General features: G+C 42.7%; 1 protein-coding gene and 1 long non-coding RNA gene across 2 annotated transcripts in view; one reads left to right on the top strand and one right to left on the bottom strand.

Moving 5' to 3' along the window:
- LOC130834997 (uncharacterized) overlaps positions 1–21,286 on the bottom strand; it is a 42,617-nt gene that overhangs the window by 10,368 nt on the left and 10,963 nt on the right. The gene's annotated exons all lie outside the window — the stretch shown is intronic.
- On the top strand, positions 19,296–20,496 carry LOC130834996 (ubiquitin domain-containing protein UBFD1-like). The gene has a single exon (XM_057706160.1). It carries the CDS (start codon positions 19,302–19,304, stop codon positions 20,229–20,231), a length of 930 nt encoding a protein of 309 aa, XP_057562143.1. The 5' UTR covers positions 19,296–19,301; the 3' UTR covers positions 20,232–20,496.

Genomic DNA, 21,286 nt, shown 5'->3' with positions numbered 1-21,286 from the left:
AGCCTCTCTTCTGGATTCCTCTGTCCTGTTCTTCCCAATCTGCCTCTCAGCCTCCTCCTGCTCCCAAACCTCCTCCCCATCTGGCACTAATACCCAGCTCTGTGATTCACCTCAAACATCTTTCATTCAAGTAGCCGAGAAATAGCAATTATTTGCTATATTAGGTGTTGGGCTACTGGGTATTCAAGGGCAAGCAAAATAGATGTGGTCTACATAAACTCTCTCTGTGCCTCAGTCTCCTCATCTGTAAAATAGGAGCAGGTGCCAATAGTAGCAACCTCACTCAGTCTCTGAGAAGATCAAATGAGTTAATCTGGTCTTAAAAGACACCCTTAAAAAGAAGACCCAGAACAAAGAAAGCATCTAATACATGCTAGCAGTTACTATGATTCTTCTGATTGTTGTCTGGAAGGACAGGCATTTATCAAAGAATCACAAAAGCAAAGGTAAAATTCTAAGCAGAACTGCGAAGGGGAGGTACACCATTCTAGGAGGGTGTTTGCTGGGGGATGCAAGCTGCTCAGGGAAATCAGAGAAGACTCTCTTGAGGAAGTGTCCTGTGAGCTACGATAAGAAGGAAGAATAGAAAGTGGTGAGCACAGGGAGGAGAGGAAAGGCCTCTAGGCAGGGGAAATAGACAATGCAAAGGTCCTGAGGCAGGAGAATACATGTGTTCTAAGGATGCCAAGGAGGCACACGGGGCTACTACAGAGACAGCATGATGCAAGTGAGACGGGGGAGTAACATAGGGTCAGAGCAACCGAGCCTCTTGGAGCATCTTAGGAAGTTTTCTTTATCCCGGTAACACTAGGAAGCTCTGTGATATTTAAGGGGTAGAGGCGTCCTGATCAGATTTGCGTGTTCGAGAAAAAACAGTCTGTTCCTAATCTTTTCCAGCATCCATCTTAGAAGCCTTCCTCGGTTTCGACTTCTGCTTGCCCAAGGCCATTATGGACAGTTGTGCAGGTTGGGCTCTGCACCATTTCAGAGATGAATGGGGAGACACTGCTCTCATAGACACTCACGTGAACCTAGAATTGTGCAGTGTCCACTCTGCACGTCACGGGCAGTGGCCTTCCATTTGTGCCCTTGGATTGAATTTCTCCCTGGAGCTCTAGTTACAGCTTGTAACCATCAGGGCTGTGGTAGGAAACACTATCCAACACCTGGGTGAAGAACTTTTGATGAAGGAGCTGCTTACAGAGGTGCCAGCAGGCTGGCAGAGCCCATGTGCAGTGCTGTGGCACCCAGAGGTCAGCAGAGGCAGTGCCTCCACCTCGCTCTCAGGGCTCCAACACCCCGTGAGAAATGCTGCTTCCACTCCACCTTTGTGTTCTCCTCATTCTCCTCCTTCCCACCAAGAGCCAGCATTTGGATCTCTTTTCACGAGGGCAAGATTATCTGATGCCCTGCCCTGTATCCTTTCATACTCCAGCGTTAATTCTCAGATCTGAGTCCTCCAGCTCAAACTAAATGTATTTCAAGCTGTACCTTGTTGGAGATGCAGAATAAAAGTCCCTTTTATCTCAAGTGCTTAGTTCCCACCAATCAAAATCAACTTGGTTTTCAGACTGTTGTTACAGGCGTGGACTCTCAAAACCCTTAAAAGTCAAAGATAACAATGATCTCTTTGTTCTATGCTGCATCCAGCCTCCTCCTAAAGCAAAGAATGCTACAGTATTGATCTGGATGGGGGAGAGAGGGGAGGGATAACTAGAAGCACCTGGGGATTCCTGAAGGGACAATACATCCATTTAGAAACACCGACCTGCTCTGTTCGCAGCCTGAAATGTGCTGCTCAGTGGGGAAGCAGGAGGGGCTGAGGAGCTCACACTGACCCCCTTCCCAGGAGCACCTTTGCTTCTTAAGAAGGACAATAGAAATGATCCTGTTTAAGCTTTCTTAAGTACAGTCGCACTCTAGTCCTGCTTCCTAAAGAGGGATTATCAACCATCACCTCAGCTCAATTGGAATGTCCCTGGAACTTCTCAGGAAAAAAGTTTGACGAATAGTGTCTTGAATAGTAATTCCAGCTCTCACTTTTAGAGCTGGCTGACTCTTCCAAGATGTTTAGGTGTTACTTATTTCATGGAGAGTCACTTTTCCTGGTCTGCCGGTGTTGCAGGAAGGGAGACCCCTTCCAGGGTCCAAGAGTGGGCTTTTGTCCAACACTCGGAAATGAATTCTCCGAGGAGACACACGTGCTGACAAAGCAAGAGACTGTATTGGGAAGGGGTGCCCGGGCAGAGAGCAGGAAGGTGAGGGAGCCCAGGAGGACTGCTCTGCCACGTGGCTCACAGTCTCAGGTTTTACAGTGATGGAGTTAGTTTCCAGGTTTTCTCTGGCCAATCATTCTGACTCAGGGTCTTTTCTGGTGGCGCACACATCACTCAGCCAGGATGGATTCCAGCAAGAAGGATTCTGGGAGGTGGGTAGCACATGTGGACTGGCGTCTCCTCTCTCCTTTTGACCTTTCCCATAGTCTTCCGGCTGGCGGTGGCTAGTTAGGTCTCTGTTCCTTACCAGGCCCTCTTGTCATAAAATAACTCACGCTAGCAGTTACTGTCTTTACCTGGCCAGGGCGGGCGGTTCCAGTCACTGTTTCCTCTGACACTGGGAATCTGTGATTCAGGTGACCTCTAAGTTAGCCAGAGACATTCAGGGCCAGGGAAACAACTCACCACGTTACCCTTAACCCTGCCACAGAGGACGGGGTCGCCACCTTCTTGATCCCAGTCCTTTAGAAAAGGCAGTGAGTCCTAGTCAAAAGAGCTTTAAAAAAAGAAAAGCAGGAAAAAAAATTGACCTTATTAAATTTAAAATTACTGGATAATTAGAAATAATGATTTAAAAAGTAATCTTTTTCTAAAGATGTGTGTATATACATATATATATATATAACAGAATATTACTCAGCTGTGAAAAAGAATGAAATAATGCCATTTGCAGCTACATGGATGGACCTACAGATTATCATTCTAAGTGAAGTGACTCAAAAAGGAAAAGATAAATACCATATGATATCACTTATATGTGGAATCTAAAATATGACACAAATGAACTTATCTATGAAATAGAAATAAACTCACAGCCATAGAGAACAGACTTGTGGTTGCCAAGGTGGGGGGGTAGGGTTGAATTGGGAGTTTGGGATTAGCAGATGCAAACTATCATATATAGAATGAATAAACAACAAGGTCCTATTGTATAGCACAGGGAACTATATTTAATATCTTGTAATAAACCATAATAGAAAAGAATATGAAAAAGAATATATATCTATATGTATAACTGAATCACTTCGCTGTACACCGGAAACCAGCACAGCATTGCAAATCAACTATACTTCAATAAAAAAATTAAATAAAAAGAAAAAGAACTAAAATTGCTCACCCCTATCCAGCTGTTATTTCCACCCCTGACCACAGGAGAGAGAGTCTCACAATTTGGGTCTGAGGTAGTGGGCCTTGGAGACACAGTTAATGAAGCGTCTTGGGCGATGGCCGCAGTGTTGGCCCACTTAGGAGGTTATTCTAGCAATTCATGGTTCACAAAAGCATTACGCTTGTCCATTTCCCCCAAGGCTGTTGTACCAGAACAAGAGACATTTCTCATTGACTAATAAGCTCCTAAGACCCACTCTTTAGAAGTAGTATGCCTAATTATTATTGGCTTAACTGCCTTATCTTATTCAGGGAGACAAAGTTTAATAACTTCAGGAATTAAAAGGGTATCAGCCTCTCTAATGTCCGTGGGGCTTTTGTGTACAGAAAGGAACAGGCACTGGTATTTGTATTTTGTTTAATGCTCAATTCATTCAACTCATATACCTAATAAAGCACATTTTGAAAGCCTTTTATTCTTAAGCATTTAGTCATTGATTACAAATTTGATGAATTCAATTCCCTCATACAATTTAAATTGCAATTACCAATGTTGTATGGCTGATTCTTCTAAAAGCTTTCGATGCCTTAAAGAACAGACAAAACAAAGTACAATGATTCCAAAACTATTTAAAACTCTTTCACCAAAAAAAAAGCTCCTAAAATGTTAAAATCATGGATTTAAACTTTTTTTCCCCAAATGTTTATCTTTTTCAGGCATTCAAATTCCATGTTTCCTAGGGTTTCAGTAATCCTTACAGAGACCATTTCAAAAATTTCCTAGAGTTTTAGTGATTTTACTGGGCCCAGAAAGAAACGAGTTCCATCTCAAAAAAGCTTGGAAGGCAGGTGCTGGATTCATGACCTGGTGGCTTTTGGGCAGAACATAGGATTTTGTCTGACAGTATTCTGATGACCAGGGCAAATACATTTTTCACAGAAGTTTCACTTATGGGACACTTACACCCATGCTTTTCATTTCTGAGGTTAGGAGTCTTCTCCCAAAATGAGACTCTTTAAGTCTAGACTTAACAAACAATCGTTCTCATTGTCCTGTCGTTACAAATATTGACCTGGTTTGTTGGCAATGTTAAAAAATATATGTATTTCTACCACTTTCAAAATTTAGTTGGGATTTCTTATAGAGCTAAACCTATACCCACACTGTGACTCAGAAATTCCACTCCTAAGTATTTACCCAAGAAAATAAAAACACGCTCACAAAAACTTGTACAAGCATGTCCACAGCAGTTGTATAGCCAAAAACCAGAAACACTCTCCATCAATAAGAAAATGGAATAACAAATTGTGAATTATTTAAATAAATATGAACTATTATTATTAAATAAGTATGAATATTATATTTATTCATATAATAAAATACTATGCAACAATTAGAAAGAACAAACTGCTATATGTACCAATCTGGATTAATCCTCCAAATGTTGAATGAAAGAAGCCAGGCATGAGAGCACATACTGTATATTTTCATTTATACACAATTTAAGAACAGGCAAGACTAATCTACGGTGATAAAAACAAGAGTGATGGTTTCCCATGTGGACTGGGGACAGATTGGAAGGAGGCATGAGGGAAACTTCTGGGTGATGCAAACGTTCTGTATCCTGATTGGTGTATTGGTTTCAGGGGTTACATTTGTCAACTCATCAAACTATATATTTAAGATCTACTCATTTCACTGTACATAAATTTCACATCAATGCATACAAAACATGCATGCCTCCTCAAAAAAAATGTAAAATATATATGATACACACACACAAGCAAACATAAAAGTCTATCAGGAGGCACTGAAAACAACTAAGGCAGTGAGGACTTGAGGAAAAAAATTCAAGAAGAGAGGGTAACTCAGAGAAGTAAGCCCAATATTTGGTAACTTCTGAGGCATCTGCTGGTTCAAGAATGGAGACAATCTGAGAAGCATAGTTTGGGGCAGTTTAGGTGGGGTGGAGATGAGGCACAGCCTAAGGTGGAGAGAAATTTGAGCTCAGGGCCCACATTTAGGAAGAGACCTTGGCAAAGAGGTGTGAATTACAGTTGGGACTCCCCAAAGGGTTACAGTCTAAGAGTTACAGAAACCCAAAACAGACCAATCCACCAAAAACTGAAGCCTAGTTTCAAATCAACTCAGTCCTCAGTTAGACACAAGGGAGCTTTCTCCATCCCAGCTGCCTGACAAAAGCAGATGCAAACCTTATCTAGTCAAAAATAATGTAGTCCACAGCCTTAAACTATGGCTGAAACTTATAAATAATACCCGGCTTTCCATATAAAATAGCCAGACATGCTAGAATATGAAAACTAATCAAGGTCAGAAAAAAAAAAAAAAAAAAAGACTACAGGAGAACCAAGTATTGGAGACACGATTTTAAAATAAATATGATTAATATGTTCAAAAAATCAGATATAATAGAGAATTTCAGTTAAAAAAAAACAAACTAAAAACCACAAAGAAAGGACCAAATGGAAGTGATATACTCAATAACAAATTAAGAGCTCAATAGATTAGTCTACTAGCATTTTATTAAAATTTAAAACTGTTAAAATTAGTAGGGTCAGATTGAAGTTTGTTTATCTGAGAAACAAGTGAGTTTGTAGTTAGCTCTCCTTTTCAAGCTGCTGGCCAATTTATAATTTTGTGATACACTTGGGTTCTATTTTTAAATAGTTAATGTGTATGACTACTATGTTAGCTACTGGGGTCTTCTACTTCGTTACCAAATGAAACCACTAATACTGATCCAACTTCCCTGTTTAAGGTACCAAATTCCCTTTTCCGTTCTTTTTCGGCTTCCTGACACATTCTGTTCATTTCTTAGACACAGACATAGAAAACAAAATTATGGTTACCAAAGAGGAGGAAAGGGGTATGGGGGGGGTGGATAAATTGGGAATTTGAGATGAACAGATACACTATATATATATGTATATGTATATATGTGTATAACTGAATCACTTTGCTACCGGAAACTAACACAATGTTGTAAATCAACTATACTTCAACAAAATAAAATGTAAAAAATAAATAAATAAATGACAAGGACCTACTGTATTGCACATGGAACCATATTCAGTACCTTGTAATAACCTATAACGGAAAAGAATCTGAAAAAAAACGGAATCACTCTGCTGTACATCTGAAACATTATAGATCAGCTATACTTCAATAAATTTTTTTTAAATTTTGTTCATTTCTTCTTGCTTACACAGGTAAAAACAACACATATCTATACTCCTAGATGATCTTGTGTAACTGAATATAGAAAACATCCATATATATTCATGCTTCCCTACTTATTTTTTTTAAATAAATTTATTTATTTATTTATTTTTATTTATTGGCTGTGTTGGGTCTTCGTTGCTGCACAGGAGCTTTCTCTAGTTGCTGAGAGCGGGGGCTGCTCTTCATTTTGGTGCATGGGCTCCTCATTGTAGTGGCTTTTCTTGCTGCGGAACATGGGCTCTAGGCATGTGGGCTTCAATAGTTGTGGCTCATGAGCTCTAGAGCACAGGCTCAACAGTTGTGGCACACGGGCTTAGTGCTCCGCGGCATGTGGAATCTTCCCAGAGCAGGGCTCGAACCCGTGTCCCTTGCATTGGCAGGCGGATTCTTAACCACTGCGCCACCTAGGAAGTCCTTCCCTACTTATTAAAACCAATAAAAATTAAACATAAAGGTATATACATCCCTATTTTGTATTACACTTTTCGTACACTTTAGATTAACTTTCTCTTTTAACCATCACCAAAAGTCATGGCTTTTGATAAATCCAGCTGGCTGTTATTATTATTTTATCGTCATCGTTGACAATAATAATATATGTGCCCCTTTAAGTCACTTCTTTCTATTATTTGCTCTGGTGTTCTCAGAAACGTTCTTTTTTCTTGGTAACCAGAGTATGTTCCAGATTATCCTTATTTCCTCTTACTCTAAGACAGTGGTTTTCAGCCAGGGCTGAGTTCCCCTCCAAGGGACATTTGGTGATGTGTGGACACACGTTTGGTTATCACAGCTGAGTGGGAGCACATGGGGATGGGGAGGAGCACGTGGGAGGGTGCCGGGGTGCTGCCGGCACCCAGAGGAGAGGGGTCACAAATGTTGCTAAACATCCTACAATACTCAGGACTGCCCCCCCGCCCCCAACAAAATGACATCTGACCTCAAATGTCATTAGTGTGGAGACTGAGAAACCCTGATCTGAGACATGTAATCAAATAACCTACAAGAAGCTCTTGTTCCTTCAGAAGGTAGAAGAGTTTTAGAGCTGCGGATGGGTGAGCACCCTACTGCTGCTGTTACTAGGCTGATAAAAGTTTTTTAAGGTCAAGTTCAAATGTATAATTTACAAGCTATCTCACCATCTTGTCTCTTTCTTATAATATGGAGTTTCCTCAACCACTGACTTTGTCCTACGTTGGCAGACACATTTTTGTGACCAAGTCAAGAGAGACCAATTTGAGGCAGACTTCCTGTAACAGTTCTCATGGTTCACACAATGACAACCTTTGTTCTCCTTTCCTCATCCTTCAAGGAAAAGTAATTACAAAGAGAACTTGAAGAACTTTCGGAAAACTCTACTGATCAACTCTCCACAGAATTAATCATACCACCTGGATGCAGGGTTCTTGGTTGGCAGACCACACTCTGGCTATTTCCTCAAGAAAATGTCCTGTATGAACAGATTCCCACCACTCAGATTCTGATAAAAGAACAGAAATATGGCTTTTCCAAGCCTTCTGAAAGACAATCCTAACTGGAGAATAAAGAAATCTGAAAGACTTAATTTGTGATGCGATAATCTTTTAAACCAAACCAGTAAAGCTCAGTCTCCACCCTAAATAAGTTTGCCTGCCTTTCTCAAAGTGAACAAATACATACATTCACACATGCAAACATCCCCCCCCATCTCAGCCACACTTACAGACACACACAGGCGCACACACGCACGCACACTCCACTTACTTAAACATTCTACAGAACGCACATGTTTTTAGTCTTTCCCAGGTTCAAGGAGAAGCAAGGAACCCAGCTGGATTCAGATTCACTATTGAAAACTTATTTCAGGTCACCAGACTTGGCAGCCAAAGTACTATTACAGTCTGGAGCTCTGTCCTGAAAAGTTGAGTGGACGGAATCATCCCCTGACAGGCATCAGCATTATTCCTTTAGGTAGCAGGTTTCAATCTGAAGTGTGAAGTCTGTGTTCTTTTACTTCCCTCAGATTTGCATTTTTCCATCAGAAAACTGAAACCTGTGCTTATCAGATGCATCTTCAACATATGAGATGGAGGAAACAACAGTGTCAGATGAAAATGATCAGGCATCCTGCGGTAGATGAACATGACAGTCAATATTCACCTGCAACTCCAAGGCCAGAATGACTTTTAAAAAATTATAGCCACAGAACTAAAAAATATTAAGGGCAGGAAACAAATCTAAGCTACTCTTTGCCCGTTACATATCATGGCGGTATGGGCTCAGTCATGGCTGTGTGTATAGAAAACAACCTCATTCAAAGCGTGAGTTAGAAATTAGATAATCAGGGTGAGAGGGGTGCATTTTAGAAGGTCAATCAACTTCAACTATAGAAAGGACAGAGAAACCATTTATAAAGTAATTACATATATGCCCCGGAGGATGATGTCAAGCTGTTTGAGAGACAGAGAGGCAGACAGAGGGACAGAGAGACAGACAGAGAGAATCTCACTGAATCCTTACAGCAACTGTGTAAGGTAAGTTTTAGTATCCAGACTTTAAAGATAGGGAAATTGATACTAAGAGAGTTAGGATAACTTGGCTCAGAGCTTAAATTCAAACCTCTGTCACCCTGACTCTAAAGCCCTGATTCTCTTACTATGTCAGGGAGTCCACAGTAGAAATCTCAACTGAGAAATCGGGATGAGGAAGTATATATTCTAGAGAAGATGTGTGTACACGGACATGGATTTAAACCTATGAAATAGGCACTAGAGCCTGTGCTAATAAGAGAATACACTTTTAAATGGAAACAAGATTGACACATACCACCTCACTTTATTTACATAATTGAATTTTGAATACGAGATTTAATCTAAATGAATAGAGAGAGGAAAGCACTAGGTTCCATATGGAACTTTAAGTTGTAGAGATAATTGCATAGAAATTGGATTGTTTGTAATTTTAATTGTATAGGTTTTATCAACGCTTTACAAATCTGAGTACAATAGTCATATTTGTGGGAAAAGACACTTTCAGTATTAGATTTTAGTCACTGATAACCTATATCTGTGCCAACATTTTCCACATTGTACTCTGTGGACCATTACTCATAAAACAAAACAGAACTCCAGGATTCAAGTCATTTAGAGAAAGATGGGTTTAATTCAGTATTAGATTTTAGTCACTGATAGCATATATCTATGCCAGCATTTTCCACATTGTACCCCATGGACCATTACTCATAAAACAAAACAGAACTCCAGGATTCAAATCATTTAGAGAAAGACAGGTTTAACAACACTGGGAATTTCTTGATTGAATGTAAGTAAATGTAAATCTCCAAGGAGGCAAAGTAGGCTAGGATGCGCAAATCTCTTTGTCCAGGAGATACTGGTTTTGTTGAGCACATAGCAGGGCATGTTTTCTGTAAGGAAGAATGTGGGAAATATTTGTCTATGTGCAATTATTGGCTAAGAAAAAAGTTTGGCAGGCGTTAAGAATGTGAAAGTTGAGAAGAACATTGTACTTTTCAATCACCTTCACAAATCTGTAAGTCTTACTCTATCTTTCACCTCTGGGCCTGGGAGGACCTGGGTAAGCCTCAACAGCCATTAGCATGAGATTCCCATTTCCTTCCGTTCTCTACAACTCAACTTCTTTGACCTTCATAGAACTAAAGCAACCAAACTCAGGACGATTGACCTCATAATTACACACGGTTTAATGTTTCCTTTTCCCCTCAAATTAAAGTAGGAGGCCATTACTTCTACTTGATTTCATTTTAACAACTTCCTATTGATCTTTGCGGAGGTATGAGGAAATCATGGGGAAAGGATTTTGAAGCTCAGTTGGCATAAGTGTAGATTTAAATCTTCTATCATGATGGATTTGGGGCATGTTTTACGCATTTGAGTTCAAAGACTGCCCCCAAAGTGTCCCATAAGTGATCTGGTGTAACTTATAAACTGGACAGATGCAAAAGCTCTGAGGAAGTGCATGCAGAGGTATGGAAAGATAGAATTTCATCTTCGTATTTCTTTCCTCTCATCATAACCTTGAAGGGATTCTTTGTCCTCCATGACGGGTGTTGATAATTCTCAGAGAGCAGTTGGGAATTGTTTTCTGTGTTTCACAGACAAGATAATGAGCCCACTTTCAGAGTGGAAGAATCTGTGCAATTGGGATGTGGGCTATGAAGCTGCAGAGAAATGCCACTTCCTGGAAATTTAATCATGTCATCAAGCATGTTGATGCTGGTTAAGGAAAAGAAGACAATGGGTGAGAGAATTTGCATTGATTGAGCACCTACTGGATACCAGGCTCACTATGCCAACTTCCTTCCCAATGTTAGAATTTCAATCCACATCACAAGCCTGCAAAGTAAATATCATTGACCTCATTCCAGACCGAGAGGCAAAATAGTGACCTAAGTGACAAAGCTGGGAGTGGCAGATCACAATCTCTAAATTGTTTGATTCTAAAAGTCCACATTCTTCTGATGTAAAACACTGCCTTCGGTGAAAGAGGGGTCTTCGCCCTTGGTCATATTTTATATATTATTTATGATCAGACCGAGAGCTAATTGAGCAGCCTCACCCTTTTCTGGAGGCCGTAAGAAGGACACGATTTGAGAAATAAAACTACTCATTTTCTAAAAGGAAGGAATATGTCAAAAGTCAACTTTACTGCAGCTCAGGTGCCCATCAAAAGCAGAATCCAGGGCCTACATACTTAGCAGAGGTCTTTAGTGGGCATGTCACATGCCAAGATATTGTGGATTCTGACATGAAATTAAATAGCCCTCAGCCTCAAGTGCTCACAGTATAATGGGACCACACATGCAAGCCTCTTTTTCCCAGAAAACACCAGTAGCGTCTAATTTGCAATAATTTCAAGCCAAATGGGTTTGATTTTTTTCCTTTTTGATTGACAATAAGCACAAATGTAAAGTGTAAAGCTTGATAAACTTTTACATGTGTTTACACATGTGTAACCACCACTTCATTTGAGACATAGATCCTTTCCAACACCCCAGAAGTTTCCCTTGTGCCCCTCCCAATAAGCACCACTCCCCAAAGTAACCGCTGGTCCTATTTCTAGCACCATGGACTCATTTTGCTTATTTTTGAACTTCATATAATGGAATCACACAGTGCATGCTCTTTTTGTTTGTTTGTTTGTTTTGTTTTGTTTTTTGGCCGCATTGGGTCTTCGCTGCTGCGCGAGGGTTTTCTGTAGCTGTGGTGAGCTGCTGGTCACTCTTCGTTGAAGTGCGTGGGATTCTCATTGCAGTGGCTTCTCATTGCGGGTAATGGGCTCTAGGTGCATGGGTTTTAGTAGTTGCAGCACACAGGTTCAGTGGTTGTGGCACACAGGCTTAGTTGCTCAGCAGCATGTGGGATCTTCCCGGACCAGGGATCGAAACTGTGTCCCCTGCTTTGGCAGGCAGATTCTTAACCACTGAGCCACCAGGGAAGCCCTGTTTTGAATCTGGCTTAATTTACTCAACATTACATTGCTGAGGGTCTTCCATCTCACCGCATATAGCAGTGGTTTCCCATTGCTGCGTGGTGTGTAAATGCACCACAATTTATTCATCCATTACACTGTGAATGGGCGTTTAAGTTGTTTCCTGTTTTGGCTGTTAAGAATAGAGATGATATGAACAGTCTTACACATACATGTTTTTAGTGGAATTGCTTAGGCCATAGGATAAGCCTATGTTCAACTTTAATATACCTCCAGGCAATATTCCAAAGACTACCTGTACAAAGCCATTTTTAACCAGCTTGACTCCTACCAGCAAAGGAAGAAAGTTCCTATAGTTCCACATCCTCACCAGCATTTGGTATAGTTAGTCCTTTTCATTTTAGCCATTTTAATGGGTCTAGAGTAGCAGATTTTGTGGCTTAAATTTCCATTCCCAGTGGTCTAATTATGGTAGGCAACTTCTCATAAGCTTATTGGCTATTTGGAGTTCCTTTCTTTGTGGAGGGCCTGCAGAAGTTTCTTGAAATGAGTTTGATGCAGCTTGTGACAAGCCAACTTTATTTCCAGCTTCACGTTGCATGCAATTTACTAAAAGGCTTTTCTTCTCTCCAGCCCTTCCCCCCCCTCCAATCCTCCCCCTCCTCCCCAGCTCCAGCCGCTGTGAAGAGCTCGTGTCAGCTAGAGATGGGAAACTATATTTTAGGCTCAATGGGAAAATCCAATTTCACTTAGAAAACTGAAATAGATGATGACACTTCAGAAGGGCTCATCTCTGCCTGCTTGTTTTCTGCTTGGCGCCTGCTTCGCGTCTCTATTACAGTCCTGTGATTTACCATACTCCAACATGAGAGAACTGAGCGCACGCTCTATTTCCCAGCGCGCTAGAAATACGGCATTACATGTATTTAAAAAACCTAAATCACTGTGAGCCCTGCAACAAATACCCCAAGTATTGATTTAAACATGTCTTTTTCCAACATGCCCCCCTGCACGCTCTGGGGAACATAAAGTGGCCAACAAGCCTTCCGGAAAGGCCACTCATTTTCTCTTCTGCTGTCACCCCAGGCCACAGAACCATTCCTCCCTGGGTGCTCCCAAGATTTGCAATCAGTGGGCAGGCTGACTGAGAGAAGAAAGCTCCAGCTGAAGTAGACTGCTGCAGGCCTTCTGCTGATAGTGCTGTCTGATCTCCCTTTAGGCTATTTCTAAAAATAATAATAAGCCATGGTTTCTCTTCCTACCGCACTTCTCCCACAATGGAGAGTTCAGAGAGGTTCTAGCAGTAATTCATTCCTTCATTCTTCTGAGGTAAGGAAGAGTTTGCTATCCCAGGTTTTAAGAAAGATCTTAGGGCCTGGGGTGTATATGTGTAGTCCAGATAATGGAGAAAAACAAAAAAACAGATGGAGAGTGGTTTCATGAAATCCATTCCTATTTTCAGGTGAAGAAGCTCAGACCCAAGGGCTTGGGGGCTGCTCAAGGTCACACAGAGAAGGAGTTGTGGGGGCGGGGAGGGGTCCAACCCAAGATAATGGAAAAACTTTGTGACTGAAAAGGATAAGACTCAGGTTTTCTGACTTTCAATCCAATGATCCAAGAGATTAAACATCAACAACCTCAAGAAAAACGGGCCTGAGGAAGAAAAGGTAAACTGTTATCATCCTTAAGATTCCAAGGTAGTGAAGCCAAAGTTTAGCTCAAGATTTTGGAGGCGCTTTTGCCTCTGGTGGGCCAAACAGGGAATAAGCAGCGGAATAGAACCCACATCTGACTGACGCCAAAGTCCTCTCTGAACCACCCTCTCCCCCAATGGGTAGGTAAATATTTGAAGTGCTTTATAATGCTCTAAGAAAGTAGTTGGGAATTTTCTTTAAAAGATGCTAGAAAACTAGACAACTGGTTTAAGGGTGAAGTGGGAAAGAAAACCTTGCTCTTTTCATTTCATACCTTTTTTACTGTTTGAATACTTGTTAACCAGTATGCTTATATTACTGTAATTGTCTAAAAAAAAAAGAAGCAGTTGACATATTTTTAAGGATTTTCCTGAACTATAAAATGTCATTTAATTAAAAGAAAAAGAAAAAAACTAAATTATTCTCCTTGCTTAAAATTTGTGTCCCCATTAGAGCAGTATTTTATCTTCTTTCTGCCCGGAGTCCCCTCACCCCATTTTCTCTGACTGTATTTTTCACATATCCTGCGGGTTTTTTGCTTGACAATTACAGCTAAAAATATGCTTGCTTCTGCCCACTCCCAGTTTATGATTTTTGTGAGCTCTCACTCCATACAGTCTCTTTATTATGAAGACTTTGCATAGGGCTTTATAGTCCTTGTTAATGCAAGAGGCATTTATTGATCGCCTTCTGTATGCCAAGCACCTGGTGACCCTGCCAACCAAGGAGTCCGGCCCTTGAGCAAAATGCTACCGTGGCATCAGGGGACCACAAAATGAAGTCAGCTAAGACATGCTTGGAGGACACAGAAGAAAGTAAAATGAGTCTGCGGAGGGAGTTAGGGAAGGCTACAGAAGAAGTGACCTGGGATCTAGGTCTTGAAAGGTGGAATAAGTTTTCCAGAGGTCAAAGAGGAAACAAGTTACTCCCCGTGTGTACAGAGGCAGGAGGCACGAAGAATGGGATGGAGAAATCGACTCACCAGGATTTCCAAGGGCTGCTCCCCAGAAGGAACAAGGCAGTCAGGATGGGAGACGAGAGAACACCAGCCAGCTGGTCCTGGGAGGAGGGGAGTCATAGGGCAGCACAGAGTGTGCAAGCAGAGGCAGAAAGGGAGGACAGGTGAGGGACAGGTGAGGAGAGAGAAAGGAGAGAGGGGCTGTAGGACGTTTCACTGCTTGGGGGTCTGGATAAACCCCTGCACCATTCTCCAAAAAGGAAAATCTGCTATTAGTCTAGAGACACCCCCTTTGGTGACAAAACTGTACAAAGTCACTCAAGGATGTGATGACTGTGCAAGTGGGAAAGAGGTTACTTTGGGGGCCTGAGGGGTGGTGATGGGTCAGGGCACATGGGAGCTTCTGGGGTGGTCAGCAGTGGCTACAAGGGTGTTTGCTGTGTAAATAACTCATGAGGTTGTTTGTTTTGGTTGTTTCATGTTTATTTTACAATGTGAAAGTGACCAGCGTCTGGATTAAAGATGTCTCCTTTCTCAAGTCCTTGAGATGGACTGTGGGCATGTGGGGGCTGGGAGCAAGCCTCCAGGGGCTCAGCCACAGCCCAGTCACACACAGACATGGTCCTCGGAAGGGCAGTGAGGTGGAGAGGAGATGGGGGGAGGTAAAGAGGTCCAGACTCGTGACCGAGGAGGGAGGGAGGCAAGTGGGGAACCTCAGGAGACCCCAGGGGAAGTAGATTCCTCCCAGAGTCAGCATCACAGCCTCCTGAAGCTCAGGTAACAATGATGGGACCCTTTGCTCAAGGGCAGGGAATGAGAGCAACACCATTCTGGACCAAAGGAGAACCCAAGTCCCCCCACCCACCCACCCCCTCCGTTGCCCCCGCCCTGCTCCAGTGTGGAGTGACCCAAGGGCACCTCCTCAGCCAAGGACTGATCATCTTTCAAGAAAGAAGCAGAATTTCTACATCTGTGACTCTACTTGGGGGAGGGGACAAATTAGAAGATGGGGATGGATATATGCACCTACTATATATAAAATAGCTAACCAAAGAGGACCTACTGTATAGCACGGGGAACTCTATTCAATACTCTATAATGGCTTATTTGGGAAAAGAATCTAAACAATGGTGGATATATATACTATCATATATATATATATATATATATATATATATATATATATCTGATTCACTTGGCTGTACACCTGAAACTAATACAACATCGTAAATTAACTATATTCCAATAAAAATTAAAAAAAAAAAAAGCAGGAGAGCAGAGCCACCCTATCTGATCTTCCTTTGCGGCTGGGACAGGGTGTCCATTCTGGCTCTCTGGCTCAGAACCCTTGAAGTGCTTGTCTCTGGGGAACAAACGACGGTCTCTAATGACTCGGGAAGGGAAGTACACACAGTTCCCTGTGGGGACACTAAAAGGACACGCCCATCCCCCAGCCCCATCTATACTGGGAATGTACCACGCAGGCCGCCCCAAGGGCACAGCTGGATTCAGAGCATCTGCTCAGGCCCCCACTTCCCTCCTTCATCTTGACCCTGCGGGGTCAGTACCATAGGACAATCAAGTGAGCGCTTGCATCCCAGGGTCAGACTGAATGGGATCCAAGGAGAGCAGGGCCTTGCCACGTAGGACCTCTGAGTCCTTGAGTAAGTTCTGTAGTCACTCGGGTCCTCTGGGGCAGTGAGGACCTTGCTCCGAGGGCTCATGCGTGATGAGGTCTTCTCTACAAGGTACCTGGCTCAGGGCCTGGCACTTACTAGACACTCTGCGTTTATTGTTTTTAGAGTTAGGTAGAATTCATAAGCAATTTTTTAAAAACCCAGAATGAGATAACCTCCGGAAATGGTCAGCAATGTCTAAGGGTGGTAAGAATGGGGAGGAAGCAGCATTCTTGGCGGGAGGGTGAAGTGGTCCAACAACCCTGGGAAGCTGCTCACCAGGATCTACTAAAGGGACACCCCTTGAACTCAGCATTTCCACCCTTAAGTGTCTACACACCCAGCACAACACAGGCTATACATCCCAAGAGATAAGCTGGCCACTGTAACATTTTCCACAATAGCCAGAAATTGGAAATTACCCAAATATCCATCAGCAGCAGAATAGATAAATGGTGATCTATTCACATGATAGACTATGACACCATTGTGAGATTAAATCAATTCTGACTTGAATCAATAGCATGAATGAACCACCTTAGCCAAGTGTTGGGCTAAAGAAGCACAGACACAAAGGAACGCATCTCTCAGCATCCACTTATGTGTACATTTCCAAAAAAAAAACCAGACAAAACTTGTCTCCGGGTTGGGAGTCAGGAAAGCAGTCGCTCCTGGGGCAGACACAATGGGTTGGTGATGGGGAAGGGGTGGGCCAGGGGCCTCTGGAGTTCTGGAAGTTTCCGTTTCTTGATCTGGGTGGCGGTTCCTGGGTGGCCTCTGGGTGTGTTCACTTTGTGATAATTCAATAAGCTACAGACTGCTTATATGTACACTTTTCTAAGGATGTTATACTTCGATTTTTTTAAAGATTGAAAAGGAAGAAAGTGTAAAAAAGAATCAAGCAATTACAATCTGGTGCACCCCAAGTTATAACCTCCATCCCATATAATCAACTATCCATCTTTTCCCAGAGTCTTCAGAAGCATTGCTTCTCAACAGCTGGCCATCACTGAGCACTCCCTACGTGTCGGCATGCCTCTCAAGGAGTTACGTGTATTACTTTCTTTAATCCTTTTAACACTTCTCCAGAAACTGGGTGGAGTCCCAGTTTATTCCTGTTAGCCCAGCAAAATTATTAACAGCATTCCCCCTCTTCTATTCTCAAAAGTAACTTTTGAGTTTAAAGGATAAATTACATATTCAAACCTGCCTGTGGGGTGGGCCAAATTATTATCTTTTCTTTTCTTTTTTTTTTCTTTTTTTAGCAACATGCAGAGAAGTCTAGTAATTTGCCCAAGGACACAGAGCTAGTAAGTAGTAAAGTCAGAATTTGATCCCAGGGTCTGGCTCCTCACCAGTAGGATATATTGTCTTTTTTGTTCAAATTTCATTATTCTTGAGATTCAGATTTATTTTTTCTTTTGAACATATATATTTTTAAAAGGGGATCCAATTATTGCTTGGATTTTGTTTTCTTTTGTTGTTTTTTGAGTATAGTTGCTTTACAATGTTGTGTTAGTTTCTGCTGTACTGCAAAGTGAATCAGCTATATGTGTACATATATCCAAAGATTCAGAAATTTATTGATGTCTAAGTTTCCTTCTGTTGCTGCAATTTTAACCTATTTTCTGTCACTGGGAATTTCCTGAGAATAAGAGAGCTGCTCATTTCCCACGGTGAGCCCCATGGTTGGTCCAGCTCACATACGGCAGCCTCTCCACATGTCTGGGAAATGGGTGGAAACCACTTTCTCCTGTCTCTTTTTTAAATGACATAAATATACTTCCTTTCACATTTACATTTTTCCTCATGCAATATATTTTCCAAAGCTTTAGTCGTGTCTGTGAATCTGTTTCCTACTTTTCCATTCACTCATCCAGCAAATTATTCAATGAGCCCTGCTCTGTGCCAGGCACTGCTGGCCCAGCTGGCAACAAAGTGGTCAGAAACAAGGTGAGTGCAGCCCCTGTCCTCAGGAGCCTATGGTCCAGTAGGGAAAATGACCCTGAAGAAATGATGACACGAACAGTTATTCACTAAAACCATGATAAGGGCTGTGAAGCATGTTCCAGCAGACTTGACCTGATGGGATGAAGTGTCAGCAAAGGCTTCTAGAGAGAATGACATTTGGGTCAAGTCCTGAAGGATACTGATGGGCCCGGGCCTGGGAAAGGAAGCAGGGAAGGGGCTTCCAGGCAAAGGGAAAAGAATAAGCAGAGACCCTTGAGGATGGAAGGAGTTTGGCCTGTTCAAGGAACCAAAGAACAGCTTTGGTGATGGGAGCCCAGTGACAGGGGAGCATGGCCCTGGGAGTTGGGTAAAGCAGGTAGGTAAGCCGGATCTTACAGGGCCTGAGGCCCGGTGAGTTCTCAGTGTGGTGGGAAGTGTTTGCACTCACTCAGCAGAGAAGGGCCCAGCCCTGCCTGTCTGCAGTGCTTCAGTTCCTGGCTTTCAAATCACTGAGTGTTCCAGCTAAATGAACAGGGAGGCCACCTGCATTCACCCACGTATCCCAAGAGTATAGAATATTTTTAGAATGTTTTAAGGACAGCTTTACAAATGAACAGCCTACCCCAAATGCCCTTGGTTACCAGAAACTTCATGTTTTTCAGTAACACATTGCCAACTGGTCCACAGAGACCACATTTGTTAGGGGACCTGGATTACAGCCCCCAGGGGCCTGATTCCAGGCTCACCTTGTGGTCTCCTGTTGTCCTCAAAGACCATGATTTTCGCAAACAGCAAGGGTAGTACCCCCTGAAATTAGGTGATGCAACAGCCCTGCCTAGGTTCAGCCTCTGTCTCAAAGACTTGGATATTTGCTTGTCTTCATATTTACATCTTTATTTATGAATCTATGCCCTTACCTTATTCTAAAAATGATTTAGGTACACAATCATCATGGCGGCGGCCGGAGCCCCGGATGGCATGGAGGAGCCTGGCATGGACACGGAGGCCGAGACCGTGGTGACCGAGGCGCCCGCGCGGCCGCTCAACTGCGTGGAGGCCGAAGCCGCGGCGGGGGCGGCGGCCGCGGACTCCTGCGCCGCGCGAGGCAGCCTGCAGCCGGCCCCGGCCCAGCCCCCTGGAGACCCTGCGGCCCAGGCCTCGGTCAGCAACGGCGAGGATGCGGGCGGCGGCGCGGGCCGGGAGCTGGTGGACCTGAAGATCATCTGGAACAAGACTAAGCACGACGTGAAGTTCCCCCTGGACAGCACTGGCTCCGAGCTCAAACAGAAGATTCACTCGATGACAGGTCTCCCGCCTGCCATGCAGAAAGTCATGTATAAGGGACTTGTCCCTGAGCATAAGACGTTGAGAAAAATAAAAGTGACCAGCGGGGCCAAGATCATGGTGGTTGGCTCCACGATAAATGATGTTTTAGCAGTAAACACACCCAAAGATGCTGCCCAACAGGACGCAAAGGCCGAAGAGAACAAGAAGGAGCCTCTCTGCAGGCAGAAACAACACAGGAAAGTGTTGGATAAAGGAAAACCTGAAGATGTGATGCCGTCTGTTAAGGGCGCCCAGGAGCGCCTGCCCGCTGTACCCTTATCCGGCATGTACCATAAGTCCGGAGGGAAAGTGAGACTTACCTTTAAGCTAGAACAGGACCAGCTGTGGATTGGCACTAAAGAGCGGACTGAGAAATTGCCCATGGGTTCCATTAAAAATGTGGTCAGTGAGCCTATCGAAGGACACGAAGACTACCACATGATGGCGTTTCAGTTGGGCCCCACGGAAGCCTCTTACTACTGGGTGTACTGGGTTCCAACTCAATATGTGGATGCAATCAAAGACACTGTGCTGGGGAAATGGCAGTATTTTTGAAAGCACTTTCACCTCTGGCCCAGGAGACTGACCCAAAGTGAAGGACATTGCTGGGAGAGGCCTGCAGCATCCCTGGATTTCAGAGTTCTGGAATTTTGTTCAAAAAAAATCTATATCCAATCTAAGGTGATGTGGTGACTGAAGCCAGAGGTGATGTACTTTCACCATTAGCTTAATTTTAACTTAAAATCACCGGTTCCCTTTCTTGCAGTCAGCTTCATACCATTTTTAAAAGTCAATACGGTGGAAATCAATAAATCTGAGTTCTGAACAAAAATAAAAAAATAAAAAATTAAAAAAAAAATAAAATAAAAATGATTTAAAGAGGCTTATAAGGATAGAGAAAATAGAACAAGATAGTAGAAAGGGAACATAAATTCAAACAGGAAAATAAAAGGAAGAACAAGAGTAGGGTCATAGAAATGATTCAGGAATGAAATTACAAAAATGCCTTCTTAGAGTTCTATACATTGGCTCTGAGTTTTTTAACAGCCAATATTGTTGGAATTTGAGGGGACTAATTAATCAGATCCTTTTTTAGAAGGCTCAGAACTAATTAAGAAATAGAGTTGGGAAGAAAGTAAAATACTGTTTCTCTTCTTATGCTGGAAAAGCTGGATTGGAGAACTGGACTTGGGTCTGAGATCCGAATATTCTTCCCCTTGAAGGGTATGACTGGGTCCACTGTCCCATGTAAAATTGTGGACAAATACTGACTTCTCCTCTCCAAGGAGCAGAACCTGACTGGCACCACCCATGACCTGGAGGAGGCAAATCTAGAGGAGAAGAACACCCTTGCCCCGAGGGTTGGTCCCAAGGGAGCACTGAGAAGATGCCAGCAGTGCCCATTGTCCCAATGTCACCAATCCGTTAAATCGTCCTCCACCCTGGGAAGGAGGTTATAAAAGGCAAACAGAAGGATAAAAACAAATCTGCAATCAGACCTTTTTAATCCTGTACGAGATCACAGCTCTTTGATGCTCTGACCTCAGCAAACATCTACTTTGCATTGCTTCTCAAATTTCTGTGCACGTACAGATTACTCAAAGATTTTC

The sequence above is a fragment of the Hippopotamus amphibius genome, chromosome 13 (genome assembly GCF_030028045.1).
Source record: "Hippopotamus amphibius kiboko isolate mHipAmp2 chromosome 13, mHipAmp2.hap2, whole genome shotgun sequence".
Lineage (NCBI taxonomy): Eukaryota > Metazoa > Chordata > Mammalia > Artiodactyla > Hippopotamidae > Hippopotamus > Hippopotamus amphibius.
This window is presented reverse-complemented; position numbering and strand designations above follow the sequence as displayed.

Coding starts and splice junctions, on each gene's coding strand:
- LOC130834996 (XM_057706160.1), top strand. CDS start 19,302: ATGGCGGCGGCCGGAGCCCCGGATGGCATGGAGGAGCCTGGCATGGAC.